A 16,003-nucleotide genomic window follows, 5' to 3' on the forward strand; every position below is an offset into this window, starting at 1 on the left:
CATATGCTAGATTTAGAATTGAGGACCACATGTGCACCTTGGGGGGGGGGGGGGGTAAAAATGGAGGATTGCTGGGACAGGGAATGTTATGATGCAACATCTCCTGGATGGTGGATGAAGGATAACAAGCAAAAACTATGACGATGGAGGATGAGGCACAACGGACTACTATGCAACTACTGGGGGCGGTTAAGAGGCGGTAACCGACACTGCGGCGGCCTACTGTACCATCTGGGCGTTGGTTGCCATGTTGGTGTCTTTCAGGGCATTGATGGCGCTCACTATACTGTTCTTACTGTTGTTGGTAGAAGGCTGGGACGAGAACGCAGACACTCAGAGTGAACACATACGGTACCGCACACACACACACATACACGCGCACACACATACTCACACAGATGCATTAGAATTATACGCCTTTCAGGGAATGGGGCTAATATTGGTTGAGGCTCCCAGGCTGTTGAGAGCTAACAGGGCAAATGAGAGGGTGAGTGCCACAGAATGGCCTCTAGATCATCCTTTTTACTGCCTCACTAACTCTCTATGCCTCCGCCACTTAACTGCACAGAGAGACCCCTGGGGCAGAGGAGAAAGAGAGGGAGGCAGGAGGCAGGAGGAGAGAGGGAAAGGGATGCTTAATAGCAGCAGAGACTGCTCGGAAAAGAGAGCAGCGAACCTCTGACTGAGCCTGACTCAAAAAGGTGAAAAAGAACAAAACCAACAGTGAGAGGAAGAAAGAAAGGACTGATAATTATAAACAGGGGTGTGACTGGAACTAAAGACTGGAAGCAAATAGAGTTTCTCAAACTTGTGGATGGGACTAGAGGAATCTGGGGGTTCTATAAACAGGCCACAAAAGATTGAGAAACCCTGGAGGTAAAGCATAACCCCCTAGGAAGTTTTTAGCCAAAAAAAAACAGAAATCTGGAACCTTGAAATAAATCATTTCTGGATGAAAAAGATATTGCTCAACATAATACAAGGAAGAGAAAGTGAGCTAGGGCAGAGAGAGAGACAGTGAGAGGCACAGAAAAGGAACAGAAGGCAGAAAAAAGGGGGTCAGCTAACAGAAGAGACAGAACACAATGTAGGAAAACAAAAGAGGGCAGAGAGGTGATGAGACAACCTTACCTTAGCGGAATCTGACTTCTTGTTGAGTAAACTTTTGCATGCTGTAAAAAAAAAATAAAAAAAATAAAAAAAAGATGATAGAAAGGGAGAGAAACAGGCAGAAAACTGAGTTTCACGTTTGACTAGAGCATCCATGCCAATCCACCCAGTTCTTTTTCAGCTTTTTTTTATTCAAATCTGCAAATTTAGCAAAAATCCGGATCTACAATTCGTCAGATCTATGAAATCCCAAATCCTGAGCCTTTATGACAACGTAAGCTTAGATGTTGCCAGAGAGAGTAACATGCATTTTAATGGATTTCTTGGGCATTTTTCCCCTTGGCTGTACAGTTTGCTACACTCTGCAAAACCCATTCAGATCATAATCCATTCATTGCCACCTGGGGATAAAAGAGAAACCTGAGAGCAAAGTAAACTTCCTCAATCCATTTCCTGTCTGGAAGACCCTAGCAGACCTAAAAAGAGAGTGATGGTCAGACTCAAACTGCCGCCAGGACTGATGGCAATGAGTTAGGTTAATGTAAATCATTGATTTCCTTTAAGGGCCCCAGTCACTTCTCTACTCAGTCTAAAGCTCTCAACTGTCTGTTGTTTCCTTGTCTCTTTTTTTTTTTTTACTGACAAAAACACACACATACACACACACACAGGTTCCAAAAATCTTATCTTGTGTTTCTTACCTTCCAATAAGAAATGGGAGAGGGAAAGAGGGGAAGGGGGGGGGAAGATTGAGAGAGAGGGCTTAGTATTTCAATACAACAGAGAGGAGATAAGGGGCACAGCGTTTAAGGCAGCAAACAATATCAAGAGACAACTCATGCTCAATAATCTTGGCTGTTGCGTCGATATGCAGGTTCTATCTTGGCCTGGCCATGCAGCATCCAAAGAAAAAATAAAAAATAAAATAAAGAAAATAAAGAAAAAAAATTCCTTCCACAACCAGGGAAAGGAGAGCTGATTGTTTAGAGCGCAAACATCTGCTCTTCACTTCTACCAGACAGCCATCAGGGTGCCAATAGTGACAGCATGGGACCACCACGTTCACATGCTCTCTAAATACACCCTTCCCTCTTGCTCCTCCAAAGAATGATCACCGATTCCACATGACAGGATAAGTAAAGTCGAGATGACCCCACAGTGAGAGGGCTACACCACTCAAGCAATACCAGCTTAGTGATGAAGAGGGAAAGATGGATTAAAAGCATATGAAGGTGCGCCTCCTGTGAACATTTTTTTATGAAATATAACCACACAGGACACCCACATGCGAAAGGCAGCAAGGCAAACACCTTTCTAAAAACATACAGGAATGCCTCAAACACACACTTCTGTCACATTTTTGCTATAATATAATTAAAAGGGAACATCATGAGCAAACTGCCAAGCCTTGTTTCAGCCATTATCTTTTACTAAAAAAAGGTGCAAGGAAGCAGTTACAGTATTAAGTGCTAAGATTTTACAGTGATGAGTGACATCATCAGAGGACCAAAAGCTAAAAAAAATTACAGCTGGACGATTACAAAGGAGGAGGAGGAGGGCTGATGAGTCCAGTCTGGAGCGATGATGTCACACATGATATTCACAAAAAACTTACAAACAGGCAACTTGGTCCAGTCTCAGTGAAGAAGCCCGCAATCGGAGGGCTCTAGCTGACAATCAAACCACCACAAACACCCCGAATCTCAGCGCACCAATCACACATAACAGGAGTAACACCTTCCACTGAGGTAATTTCCCCTTTTATATTTGACCTTTATTCTGCCTACACAAATATCCTACTTATTATGGAGATTAATTTACACTATAGAGCAAAGAAGATTCTCACGTCTGAAAAGGTGACAGAGAACCCAGTCTGCTCTACACTGTCTGTTTCTAATGTACTGAATCCATGGAGCCACCTTCGGAATCGCCGACCTTCACCACCCGCCACCACCCGGCAGGATGAGAGCATAGCCTGATTTTAGTACTTTCAAAAAAGGTATTCGCTCCTCCAGTAAGTGATGGACTATGTCACTTGGTATTTTACGAACGTGGCGAAAGGTTTGCTGCTACGTTGGCCTGTGGCATTCCTTTGAGGAGGCACGGATGCTTTTTTGAAAAGTACTAAAACAGACCTGAGGAGGGGGAGATGAGACGAGGGATGCCTTTAACCTCGTGGGATTCATCAGGAAGGCTGCACAATCGTGATTGTTTCAACAGTTGACTCCGGTAGCAGGACCGAAGGCAGCACTCCCATCCTCCGTCTCAGTCCAAACCTCTCCCTCTCCGACTCCTCAACATCCGCCTTTCCCCCTCCCACCAAACCCAGGTCTGACGATGGCAGCACGCCAACCCAGCTCTTGCCGGCCCCCTGCAGTGTCAGTTTCCCGCCCCCAGGATACATGCCCCTCCTCATCCCCTGCCCCAGTCCGCCCTGTGCCCATCCTCACTCAGAGAGAGCACAAGGGCGTATGGGGTCAGTTGGAGGTCAGGATGGAGCTTGCTAGAAGTGACGACTTAATTAATTTGGGAGATGAAATGGAGGTTACAAGGTTGAGCCTGAGCGATGGTGAGGTGTAAATGTAAAAAGCACTTTGGAGTGCGAGGTTGAATTGAATTGATTACCATTAAGTGATGCTGATGACGACTGTGTGCATACAATCTAATGTCTTTGCATTACAGCAAAGACAACACACATTCGTGAGACCCTAAATGAACAAAATTTGTATGAGTGTGCATGCATGTGTGTGAATGTTGATGAAGATGCTGGCAGAGGCTGCATGCAGGAATTTTGGGTGTGCTAATGAGGGCCCACCCTGTACTATGAACCAAAGAAGTAGCTGTGTGTGTAGAGAGGAAGTGGATGGGCGTGTCTCTGGGACGTACCTTCCTGAGCCAGTGAGGCCGTGGAGGAGGCGGCAGCAGCAGAGTTGGTATGCTGCCGGCCCACTATTGGACAGAAATGCTACAGTTGGGAGGGGCTATGCAAATTATTCAGGTCTATCTCACGCTGTTCAACCGTGGGCCTAGAAAGCTACAGGGTGTGCTGGCTACACAGCCCAGATATATCACACAGTTTGATAGAAATGGGCTAAAAGCAAAGACGTGCACCCCTGTGGTTTCCTAGGCCTAGGGTCGAAATCATTAACCATCGACTGACCAATTACTTAGAGGCTGGGAACAAGGCTTCAGCGAAAACAAGTCACTCTCAGCAGGCTGAGATAAAAAAAACACAGAATCTTAGCAGTCACCTGTTTTTATAACACCACACTTGCCCCCAACATAAAAATCTCATTTAAGTCTAGGCTTCCCTCTCTCAAACATGCAAACGCTCCATGGGCAGCAGAAAAGAAGGACACACACACACACACACAAACTCATACATACACACACAAACAGACACACACAAACACACAGGGAGAAATATATTAGCATGGACAAGGACGAAACTGACGCCCACATATAGTCTGGTACAGTAAATGACAGAATATCACAATTAAGGCTGCTCACTCATTATCAATACATTATTTCTACCATGACTCAAAGGAGCTTCATGTCTCAAATCAGTTTTAATGTTGTAAGCAAGCAAACTCCTGTGCACACATAAAAATATATTGTTATTTTGAAGATGAGTGGGTGAGTGTGTGTGTGTGTGTGTGTGTGTGTGTGTGTGTGTGTGTGTGTGGTGAGGGGGGGGTTAAAAGAGGTGCAGAGGACTCTATCCACTCTCCTTCCTCCTCTCCCTCTGCATGTGCTGCGTGGGAGGCGGAGGGTGGAGGGCACACCCACCTGAGAAGTTTCTGGACACCAGCATGGTGGTGAGAATGGCTCCCTGGAGGAGGAGAGGAAGGAGGAGAGAGAAGTGAGGGAGGTATAATGAGTGCTGGGAGAATTGTTTTATTTAACAGGATTTCAGTATGTCTTCTGGGCTCACTGCTCTATATTCATTTCTAATGGGACAATAGAATTTTTATCTTTCTGCTATTATAACAGTGGTGCCTCCACCACAGTGCTGTTGTCTTTAACAGCCAAATTCAGCCAAGGCTGAACGTTCTTTTGTTCTTTGTCAAACAGTATATAATTATTAAAAGGCTGTGCATGTTGTTTTATTGGGCAGATGCACAATTAACTGTAAATCTTCACATCTCCAAGTCCCATGATGCAGTCTTCTATGCAAATTAATTTAAATGATGTGACAAAACAGAACAGCTGATACTTCATCCATTGGTTAGCATGTATGGCTGTGAATGCAAACTACAGCAACTAGAGGCGGGTATCGTTTGACATTTTTCAACACGGATGCAAATATGATCCCAAAACAACATGTTTTTTTTCTATGAAACCATTTTTTCAATAAACAAAAGCTGTATCAAAACAAGCAGCCATATAAAGAAACCTTGGGTAAATAAAATTGGTAAAATTTTGATTACATCAGGAACCATCTGATCAAAAAAATAAACACACATAATTGACCAGATATCTGATGCCAGCTTTTGGTACTTTGGTACTTGCTTTTGGTAACCCCAACTGCAACATACATTACAAAGCTTAATACTTAACACTTAATCTATTTTTAAACTATACACAGAGCTTCTGTATATGTGATGTATGTTTTCAAATGGTTGTTTTCAAATTTCACCAAAGGATTGCACATGATTTTGTTCGACAAGTTCATAAAGATGGAGGGCCGAGGATAAGCAAGGAGAACTTCTAACACGATGAAAGGAAGACACAACAAAATAAGTAGTAATTTACTGGACAGTAGCTAAAGGTGAAGCAGTGAATAAATCAAGAGGGATGGACATATAGAAAGATGGCAAATCAAAATTTAGAATAAGTACCTTGAGTTTTCGGCGAGCATTGAACTTGCGGAGACACTCCACAGTCTCCTGTCTGTGCATCATGGATGCCACTGTAGAACGATGCTGTAGGAAGACAAAACAAGAATTACACACATTACAAACTCTAAGTGTATGCATGAATCTTGTGCTGAATGTTTGAAGGCTTTAATATAGTAATTATCAAGGTAGGTTGAGTGACTACTTATGCACACTTTCTATATCAGCGCCTTCTTTGGTAATTTTGTAATTTGATTGAATACTTACGCAGACCCATGGGTGTTTGAGGGCCTGTTCAGCAGTGATTCTCTTAGCTGGGTTGATGGTCAACATCTGGTTAATCAGGTTCTTTGCCTCAGGAGTCACTGTGTCCCACTCTGGGGAGGGGAACTGTGGAAAAGAGGGAGAAACAAGTCCTGAAGGACTATCCAAAGAGGGTTGAACCGAGGGCAACCGGACTTGGTTGAAGATACTTGAAAGATATTAGGTCGATACTTCGAGGCTCCTTGCATAACCATGACCGAGATGACAATCTTCACAGACATCTTCATGAAGGACTAGTTAGAAGTCTGCATGGTTCTGGCTAATCCACACCATCTGGGCACCAGGTATTTAGTTAATTTCTCAAATTTGGGCTGATATGAAAACAAAACTGCAAATTTTGGGGGGATTAACAAATGCATCTGCGCCTGGTCTTTAAACTTTCTTTTATTATGAGCTTATTCACTACAAACAGGTTGCCTAAGACTTTCCTTCCCTCTGGAAACTGCAACGTGACTTGATTATCACAGACTGAGAAGGAAGGATACCCCTTCTCTGATTCTCTGTCTCTCTCTCTTTCTCTCTCTCTCTCTCTCTCTCACACACACACACACACACACACACACACACACATACACACACACACACCCCTCTGCAATGCGTCAGGGAGGCTCTGATAGGATCAATAGCTTTGGACCAGCTCTCAATTGGACACTATTAAACATTCAAAAACTGCTTAGCAAAACCCTGCACTGCACCCTTTACAAATATACACCTCACACACACACACACACACACACACTTACTTTTACTTAGGTCACTTCTGGGGACATAACAGACTTACATTCATTTCCTATAGACTTACCCTAACCATTACTTGCCTTAACCTAACCCTTATGCTAACCTTAACCACTGAACTCAGCTTTTTACCAATTGGGGACATGGCTTTTATCCCCCATTGGACAAGACGCCCCCAATTAACTGGTCTTTAGTCTGAAATGTGTCCCTGAAAGTAGGATAAGTCAGACTCCCAGACACACACACACACTTACATCGTATGCCCCAGCTTTGATCTGCTGATAGAGTTTGTGTTGATCTTCATCCCAGAATGGAGGATATCCAACTAACAATATATAGAGAATAACGCCTGACAGAAAACAAGTGGGGAAAGGAGAATGAGAAAGAGATCATGTTACAATAACTTGCATTCATTTCCATTCAAATTAGACAAGGCAAAGCTATTTTATCTATATGGCACATTTCATTACAAGCGAACTAAATGTGCTGTACATTCAAATTCACACAGCAACAAGTAACGCATACAGAAGAGTATAATAAATCAAATACAAGACAGTGCGACAGCAATTCAAGAACAAACATCGAAACATGTTTTACTTGTAATGTCCAGGTTATTTCAACACTTTCTGTTAGTCTTCACTCTGCTATAGGTTGGAGGTTTTCAAAAATCATCCTGTCAAATTGGTTAATTTGATTGAAGACAAGACATAGACAGAATCTGGTGTTTGTTTCCCACCAATGTAGAGTAAAATGCTGATTGAAAACAGGTTAATTGCCCAAAGGTGAGGCTCAAGACTCACCACAAGCCCAAATGTCCACAGGCTTGCCATAGGGGTCCTTCCTTAGGACCTCAGGAGAGAGATAGCCAGGGGTGCCCGCAAACCCTGCCGGACAGGAAAACCAGATGACACAATTAACCAATGTCTTTTATTACATTTCTGATGAGGGCTATTTTTGTGCAGTTATGTGAATGGTTCAGACGACATTGACCTGTTGGACTCCAATGCAAGACCAGATTATGACAGTGTAGAGTCACAAGCAAATGCCCATTAATCATCTCGTCCCCGCTGGAAAGTCAGCCAAATGTTCGCAGCTCGGCTCTTTGCCAAGACACAATGACCTAAGCATGAACTGGAATGTGTCTGTGAGCCTCTTAAAGGTGCAGTGTGTAGAATTTAGTGGCATCTAGCGGAACAGACTTGGCAGAAATGGAATAATATCCGTAAATATGTTTTATTTAGTGTATAATCACCTGAATATAAGAATCGTGTTTTCGTTATCTTAGAATGAGCCCTTTATGTCTACACAGGGATCGGGTCGTCTTCCACAGAGCTCGCTATGTTGCACCGCCGTGTTTCTACAGTAGCCCAAAATGGACAAACCAATCACTGGCTCGTGTTCGTGTTTTTAGCAGCCACTGTAGGTTCTCTTACATACTTGGAAGGGGAGGGTGAGGGCGAGGGGTATTCAGTTGGTTGCAATATGCAACCTCACCGCTAGATGCAACTAAATCCTACATGCTGCAACTTTAAGCAATGCTCACACAAATGTTTTATGGGCTTCCAAGTTGGCGGGCAAATATGTATCTATATAGGCCTTTATGAAAGAGGGTTTATTCAGCAGTGATTCACATACTTAAGTATAGAGACTATTCAGTGCTTAACATCTATCCAGACATATGAAAGAGAAACCCATTCAGTAGTGATTCATATGCTGAAGTGTGAAAACTCTCCAGTGCTAAACACCTAGACGAAATATCAGATCATGTAATGGTCAAGCATGTTTAAAGGGATACTATGCAGGATTTTCCTGAAAAAAACAATGTATAGACTACTCAATCATCACCTATGACCCGATAGAAGTGTGTGGCGGTGTATTTAGGACGTTTCTGGGTGTCAGCCTTTGGGCAGTGGATGTGTAACCCCCAGCCAATAACAGCGCACAGAGTGTGAGGTTGGGACTAGCGACCAAGTTACATCACTGTCTCCGCCTCTCTCCTCTGCTCTCTGTCTGTTTGACTGACAGAGGGGGGGGGGCTCAGCTACACACAGGTGTGGGCATCTTTATTTGTACTTTAGAGTAAAACCACCGGGAAACAATCAGAAAATAACTTTTTATTCATCTGATTCACTACTTTGTTCTCATTAGTGCCACTCCTGCTCTGCACTGCTGCTCTCTCTCGCTCTGGTGTCGTTGAGCCGGGGAGGAGGGGCCAACTTTGAATGTTGTGTTTACAAATGCCGACTAATCCGACAATTCCTGCATAGTATGTCTTTGATGTGTGTGTCACTGTTTGTGTTTTCTTACCAAACCAAGCCTGCTGTTCTCCCTGCACTTCAATAGCAAGGCCAAAGTCTGCCAGCTTCACTGCAGCTCCCTTCATCTTACTGGCCAATAACAGGTTCTCAGGCTAAGACAAACACACATACACACACATACACACGGTGAAGCAGAATGTAGGACAAGAGATCAAGACAGTGAGAGACAGATTGTGACAGGCACTCTTCAGTAAAGCTCCTTCTCAGAAATATTTATATTTGACGTATTCAACGCGGCTTGTGTGGGGGTGGGGTAAAGGTGTGAGAAAGCGATGGAGAGACGGAAGAACTAGAGAGAGGATGGGTGGTTGAGAATCTCCACAACACCTTATATGGGCATGGGTTCGTAGCCATAGAAACCACTCGGGAGTCATTTAGGCAGCGCTGCAGACTGCATGCTAAATGGAAAGTGTACTTAGCAAGAGGCAGCGTGTGTGGCAGCGTTCTAAATGGCCGTTGTTTGGGCAGTAAGACATAAAGGGCCGCAGTAAAAGCCCACTCAGGATAAAAGGCCAACAAATCAGACAGGCAGCGCTGGAGGTAATAGCGTTATTCTCCGACACAGAGCGCACACATACACATACAAAAGCCGCCCACACACGTCTGAGACATCCCTTGAGATTGTTTTTTCCACACGTTGCGGTCTCTGCTTGAAAAAGGTACAATTTAATACATATCATTATTGTCCAAACCTATTAAACCAGGTTAAGTAGAAAACTGGAGGTAGCGGAGAAGCTCTCTTCCTCTACTCTTTGCATTTGAGCCTATCAGCAATTTGGGACAACTCAAGCCCCTCCCCTGCTGTTCCATGGGTGGTGTGATGTCAAATGGGTTGTCCTGGCAACTCCCGAGGTTCATCTATGCCTTCACCTCCTCTCTCATAATAGACCCCCTTCACGACAGCACAAAATTGTGTGTCTCTGTGTGTGCATGTGTGTGTGTGTGTGGTGTTTGAGTCCTTGTCTTTTCCTTGCCATAGGTGATAGACAAACTCTTCCACGTGATCATGACTCACCATCTCTGTGCTCAACATGAGCATTCATACACGTGTGTGCATGTTCACATATACAGACACACACACACACACACACACACACACACACACACACAAAGAGATCTGTCAAGGACAGACAAGCTGACAGATCTGAGAACAGATAGAGGAGTAGAGGGTAAAACAGTGGATGACAGAGGGATGCAGGGGAAAAATAAAAGAGATGGCAGCAGAAATGCAGAGGAAGAGAGAGAGAGAGAGAGAGAGAGAGAGAGAGACAGACAGATAGAGAGAAAAAGAGAGACAGAGAGAGAGAGAGAGAGAGAGACAGAGAGACAGAGAGATGGAGCAACCGAGAGCCATCTCTGTGTTGCCATGGCCACGAGCAGAGGTGTGTGAGTGTGTGGTTGTCACGGTAACGGGCAGCCACTCACCTTGAGGTCTCTGTGCACAATATCATGCTGGTGGATATGATTGACACTCTCCAAGATCTGACTAATGCAATGACTATGGAGAGAGAAAAGGGGACAAACGGAAAGAAAGATGTGTCAGTCGCTGCCCTTTCATCACAGAAAACTTCACATACACACATCATTTGTCAGTGTGCATGGTCTGGTTACAAAACTGATGCATTTCATTTCAACATTTTTTTTAAGCTATTATCAGGAAGAAAAACCTGGTATCACTCTTGTTCACAAAATTATAACACTATGAAACTAGAACTGTTGTTCTGTCACGTTTTAAGTGCTGTTAAAAGGTTGGATTGATCAAATGCTGCTTCAGACAACTTGTATATATGCACATAGTGGGTAAAAAAAACAAACCTTTAAAATGAAAAATGAAGAGCTGAAACAAATTAATTGGTTCGACTATTTTAATGAATTATTCATTTGGCATTTTTGCTTAGAAAGTGGCTTAAACAGCACATAGTTACAGCTTCTTAATTGTGAGGATTTGCTGCTTTTCTCTGTTTTAGATCATTGTTAAATGAGTATCTTTGGGTTTTGAGCTGTTGGTCGGACAAAAAGCAATATGAAGATGTTACTTTGGACTTCTTTAAATTGTTACGGGCGTTTTTCATATCTATACTCTATAATTTTATAGATCAAAAAAATGAGATGGAGAAAACAATCAGTAGATTAATTGATAATGAAAATCAGTTGCAGACCTATTAGGATGCATAAAAGCATGTAAAAACAGAAGAGAAAAATCATTTGAAGCCAATGGATGTTGAATTTAATTGTAAGTTGCATAACAAACGTTTACTATACAATGACTATTCCTTTTCAAAAGCATAATACAGGCACTGTAGTTTAAACAATCAATACTGAGGAACTTGTGTGGGAGGCGTACACCACAGAGTCAATAAATCTCTGTCCCAGTAGCAATTTTAATAATGGGGGCGTCAATTCAGCTGCCATCAATACCATTGCCATTATTTCTCAATTCTGGCTGGTGAGAATGTTTTCACACTAGCCTGGTGAGTGTGTTGGCTCATGATGGGTCTTGTAAAAAATTTTCCTACAAGCCAGTATCCAACCACCTTATTAATGTCCTACGCACTGTGGTGTCAGGCTCCATGATTCCACCGTTTCAGGCTCATGTTCGTGTCACGTCTCTGGAAAAGGTTAATGGGTCGAAGGTCGGGCCAAGCTAGAGAAAGTGTGGCTGAGGCTTAATCCACGTGGCTTGGTTTGTGTGCGTCTGTGTGTGTGTGTGTGTGTGCGGGGGGGAGGTTTCTGTGTTTCTAAAGCCCCCCCAGTGTGCATGAACAGACAAAGACCCCTAATCCAATTGTACAACAGACTCCATAAGCTGCACACCACACAGCCACAGGGAAAAAAAAAAAAAAAAAGAAGAAAGAACGGGAACTGGAGAAGGAGGAAGTAGCGAGGAAGAAGAGAAAGCTTAAATGTCACAATGTCAAGAAAATGTCAGGAAATAGTGAAAAATGCCCGATACAATTTCACAGAGGCCAAGGTGACATCTTCAATTCTTGTTTTGTCCGGTGAACGACCCGAATCTTAAAGACACTCGATTTGAAATAAAACAGAGAAAAGCAGCAAATCTTCACGTTTGAGAGGGCAAAACCAATATTTTTAATATAAATGACACTATCGATCAACTGATTCTCAAGATTGTTGGTGATTTATTGACTGCCGATTGACTGATTTGAGTAATCAACTAATAGTTTCGGCGCTCCTTAAATGTAGAGCGAGGATGGAGAGTGACGCATGTGAAACGTACAAGGATGGCAAATGAGAGACAAGTATATTGATGCACTTGTCGGTGGGGGTGGGGGGGGTTGCATTTGCTGACAAGAATATAAACAAACCAATTATATCCACCACTGTGTGTGTGTTTATGCTCAAAGAATGAGAGCCAGGATTCATATATTTAATGGAGTTACTCTGTGCGTCTGCAGCAGAGTGTGTGCGCATGTATGTTTTAGCGACATACGGGGTGCTTACCTGGCATCAGCCTCACTGTAGTACTCCCTGGCTACAATATCTTCAAAAAGCTCTCCTCCTGTCACCCTGGGAGGCGGAGAGAAGTATGGAAAGAAGGAAAGAAAGGAAGAAAGAAGGAAAGAAAGGAGCAGAGAGAGAGAGAGAGGTCAGAGAGAGAGAGAAGTTGTTAGCATACACAAACAAACTGCAGTCACGCACATGGATAAAATGTCACAGCGTGTGTATGTGTGTGTGTGTGTGTGTGTGTGTACACAGAATATACTCACAGGTCAAAGACTAGGTAATGAAAACCTTCCTCTGAAATGCTGTCATGGAGTCTCACTGCAAGAGAGACGGTGAGCAGTGAGACAGAGATATATGTAAATACTGGAGTCACAGTTAACAGAAATAAGAAATTGTAGTTGTTGACGGTTAAAAAACGCCCCATAAATGAAGGCTAGAACGAAGAAAAAATAAAAATAACTGAAGAGAGAAATGAACCAAGGCAGAATTGGAGAAATCACTATCAATTATGGCTGTGATGTATTGATTTTTTTCCCCTCACTATGGTGATATGACAGCGCAGCCAGTGGTTAGGTGGTTAACCACCATTTAATTAAAACCCTCACACACACATGCTATGATTACTGAAACTGAGTGATGATGCTGGGAGTTTTACTCGGGGACAAGTAGTTTTTCAAAATTCATCTTTAAAACAAAAACACCCCTAATATGACAAATTTCTATACAGTTCGGCGTAGCGGCGCTGCGGCCAACTTGTGAGCGGCGGGGATTGTGGTTTATGATGCGGCACATGACATGAGCGATATTCCATACGAGAGGAACCTTAGTGACGTACTGGAGGTTTTATGTTCCTGCGAATGCCTGTTACATGCACACCTTCATCAATCAACTCATTATGGCTGTTTCTTCTTTTACCAGTCCTTCCTGCAATATTCAAATGTATTCACTGAGAAAAAAGTGTCCAAAATATTAATGTAGGGATATTTATCTAGGCAGTAAACACAGGGACCAGCCACATGTAGCAGCATTATGGCTAACTGCATATGGAACTTCATCTGGGGCAGTTTGCACGTCGGTTTGTTTACGTCTGAGGCTGTGGATGGTTCGGCGTCTGTTCGTGTTAGAGAAGCAGTAACTTAGCGGATTAAATAAAACGGTTCATGTCTGCGAGTTTCCAAATGGCAAAGATAAAATGACGAGCTACACGCTGAGCAGTTTTCATGGACAACTGCTGGATGATAGACTTACATACTGTAATTCTTCACACAGTTGGGTGTTGTAATCACATTTTTCTTACCATGTGGAGCTGAACATTTGATCCAGCTGGCCTCGCTCTTTTCTTCCAGTTGATTGTGTGGAAGTGAAACAATCTCCAGGACGACAATGTTGATAAATGCTGTGAATCCACGTGTAGTAGTTACACAGCTGGGATTACTCTCATCTGTGGACACTTCTAGATTTTCCGAGTCTGGCAGCGACAGGTCCGACTGCAGGAGAAGTTTTCCTCTTAAATCTTCGGGAGAGTAGTGACTGAAGTAACACCGGCAGTTTTTCTGAGGTAACCGTTATAGTATGTTGTTTTTCCTGATGGTCCTGTTGCCTCTCTGCCTCCATTCTTTGTTTTTTTCTTCTTTCACTTATTTGATCTCCTCTCTGTATACTCCAGATCAAATAAATACGCTTGGCCATTCAAAGTGAAACGGCTCACGATCGTCCTCATAATAGTCCACAGGATAATCTGTCATCGCACTTAGTTTTTTTTTAGTTTATAAGCATGGTGAAAGTCAGCCTAATACACGTAAATAAACCAGCATGCGCAGATGAATATGTGGGTGGTTTGGTTAGCCGGCAAACTGCCCCGGCTATAGATTAAAATCTCTATGCGGTTAGCCGTAGTGCTGCTACAGACGGCTAGTTCCTGTATTTACTTTCATTCAGACTCAGACACAAACTTTAGAAGCAATTCATGTAAATTCTATGTTCTGCTGACAGGAAATACACCAATATAAACTCATATAAAGGCCCAGTCATGCAAAAAAAAAAAAAAAAAAGTGCTACACTGTGAAGCTGCCTGAATCTTAAAAAATACTGCAATACAAATTTTTACAGCAGAGCACTACAATCTGTAGTTACTGATGTATGTGTCATTTTTACATCATTTTCAGTTGACACAGAAGCTGTGACTGGCGAGCACTTACTGTTTCTCATGTTATTTACAAAAAAAATCTTGCATGGCTGCATTTGTGTGACAATTTTTTCTGTTACTATTTTTTGAGTTTGACACAGAAAGATGATTTCTTCAGTTTTAAACCTTCCTACAAAGCTCTGATTGGTTTGGTTGTTTTTCCAACAAGGGAAACAGTTGTCAAACAGCACGATACAAGACCTATGTGAATCTCTGATTAAAAACCAAAACATGCAGGCATGGGCAGCAATTCAGAGGTTTAAGACCAGGCTAGGAAATGTAATGTTTGCAAAGAAAACTCTTGCTACCAGTAATATTATATGAAAAAATACCGCAGTGATTACAGTAATGAACTCAATGCAGTAGGCACCATAATACCACGATACTGCGGTGAAGCGGTAACCATCACAGCTCTACTGTCGACTTAACTAAACAGCTACAGAATGACGAAGCAGGATCCAGGCAGCAGGGGCCAGGCGTTAGAACAACGGCCTGAGATACAGCTTAGGTTTGGTGTCAGGGGAGCCACAGTTATCGTTATGTAAAATGAATATCAGTTGTATAATAAGATGAAGTAGGATGGCCCTGCAGCAAGAAACAAGAGCGACTGCTCTTTCCTCCTCCTCCCATCTTCTCGCTCTCCCTCCATCTGTCTCCTACTCCTCCTGCTTTCGTCTCTCCATCTGTCTCTTTTTTGTGCCCTCTTTTGTCCAAAGTTTGAATGCGGGCGATGCCAAAATGTGTCAAAAAAGAGGAGAAAGGACAAGAAAGAGAGAAAAATCTATACCGAGTGGGGAAGAGAACAGGGAAAGAAGGCGAGGGGCGAATGAGTGCCTGGGGGGCCCAACAGAAAACTAGGACATGAGGAAAAGAGAAATAAGAAGGAGCGCAGTGGGAAGGTGTCATTGATTTTGTCATTTTCCCCCTCTCTGCCCTTTAACACCCATCTCCTCTGGACATCTCCATTAGAGCTGCACGATGTATTTTATTTTTTTAATCATCAATGCAATATGAATTTCCACAGATGA

The 16,003-nt window shown here is 42.9% G+C and overlaps 1 protein-coding gene across 13 annotated transcripts in view; it reads right to left on the minus strand.

Moving 5' to 3' along the window:
• The window catches only part of LOC121886436 (calcium/calmodulin-dependent protein kinase type II subunit gamma), a 40,748-nt gene that overhangs the window by 11,887 nt on the left and 12,858 nt on the right, over positions 1–16,003 (minus strand). For 6 of the 13 annotated variants that reach the window (XM_042396405.1, XM_042396400.1, XM_042396396.1 and 3 more), the window contains exons 4-15: positions 13,054–13,108; positions 12,788–12,853; positions 10,751–10,823; positions 9,315–9,417; positions 7,808–7,891; positions 7,262–7,356; positions 6,216–6,338; positions 5,952–6,035; positions 4,900–4,942; positions 3,997–4,059; positions 1,132–1,172; positions 229–312 (exon numbers count right to left, since the gene is read on the minus strand). In XM_042396405.1, coding sequence (XP_042252339.1) covers positions 229–312; positions 1,132–1,172; positions 3,997–4,059; positions 4,900–4,942; positions 5,952–6,035; positions 6,216–6,338; positions 7,262–7,356; positions 7,808–7,891; positions 9,315–9,417; positions 10,751–10,823; positions 12,788–12,853; positions 13,054–13,108 — 914 coding nt within the window. The remainder of the gene's footprint in view (positions 1–228; positions 313–1,131; positions 1,173–3,996; positions 4,060–4,899; positions 4,943–5,951; positions 6,036–6,215; positions 6,339–7,261; positions 7,357–7,807; positions 7,892–9,314; positions 9,418–10,750; positions 10,824–12,787; positions 12,854–13,053; positions 13,109–16,003) is intronic. The other 7 variants (XM_042396403.1, XM_042396397.1, XM_042396406.1 and 4 more) reach the window with 3 other exon arrangements.

Source organism: Thunnus maccoyii, chromosome 20 (genome assembly GCF_910596095.1).
Source record: "Thunnus maccoyii chromosome 20, fThuMac1.1, whole genome shotgun sequence".
NCBI lineage: Eukaryota > Metazoa > Chordata > Actinopteri > Scombriformes > Scombridae > Thunnus > Thunnus maccoyii.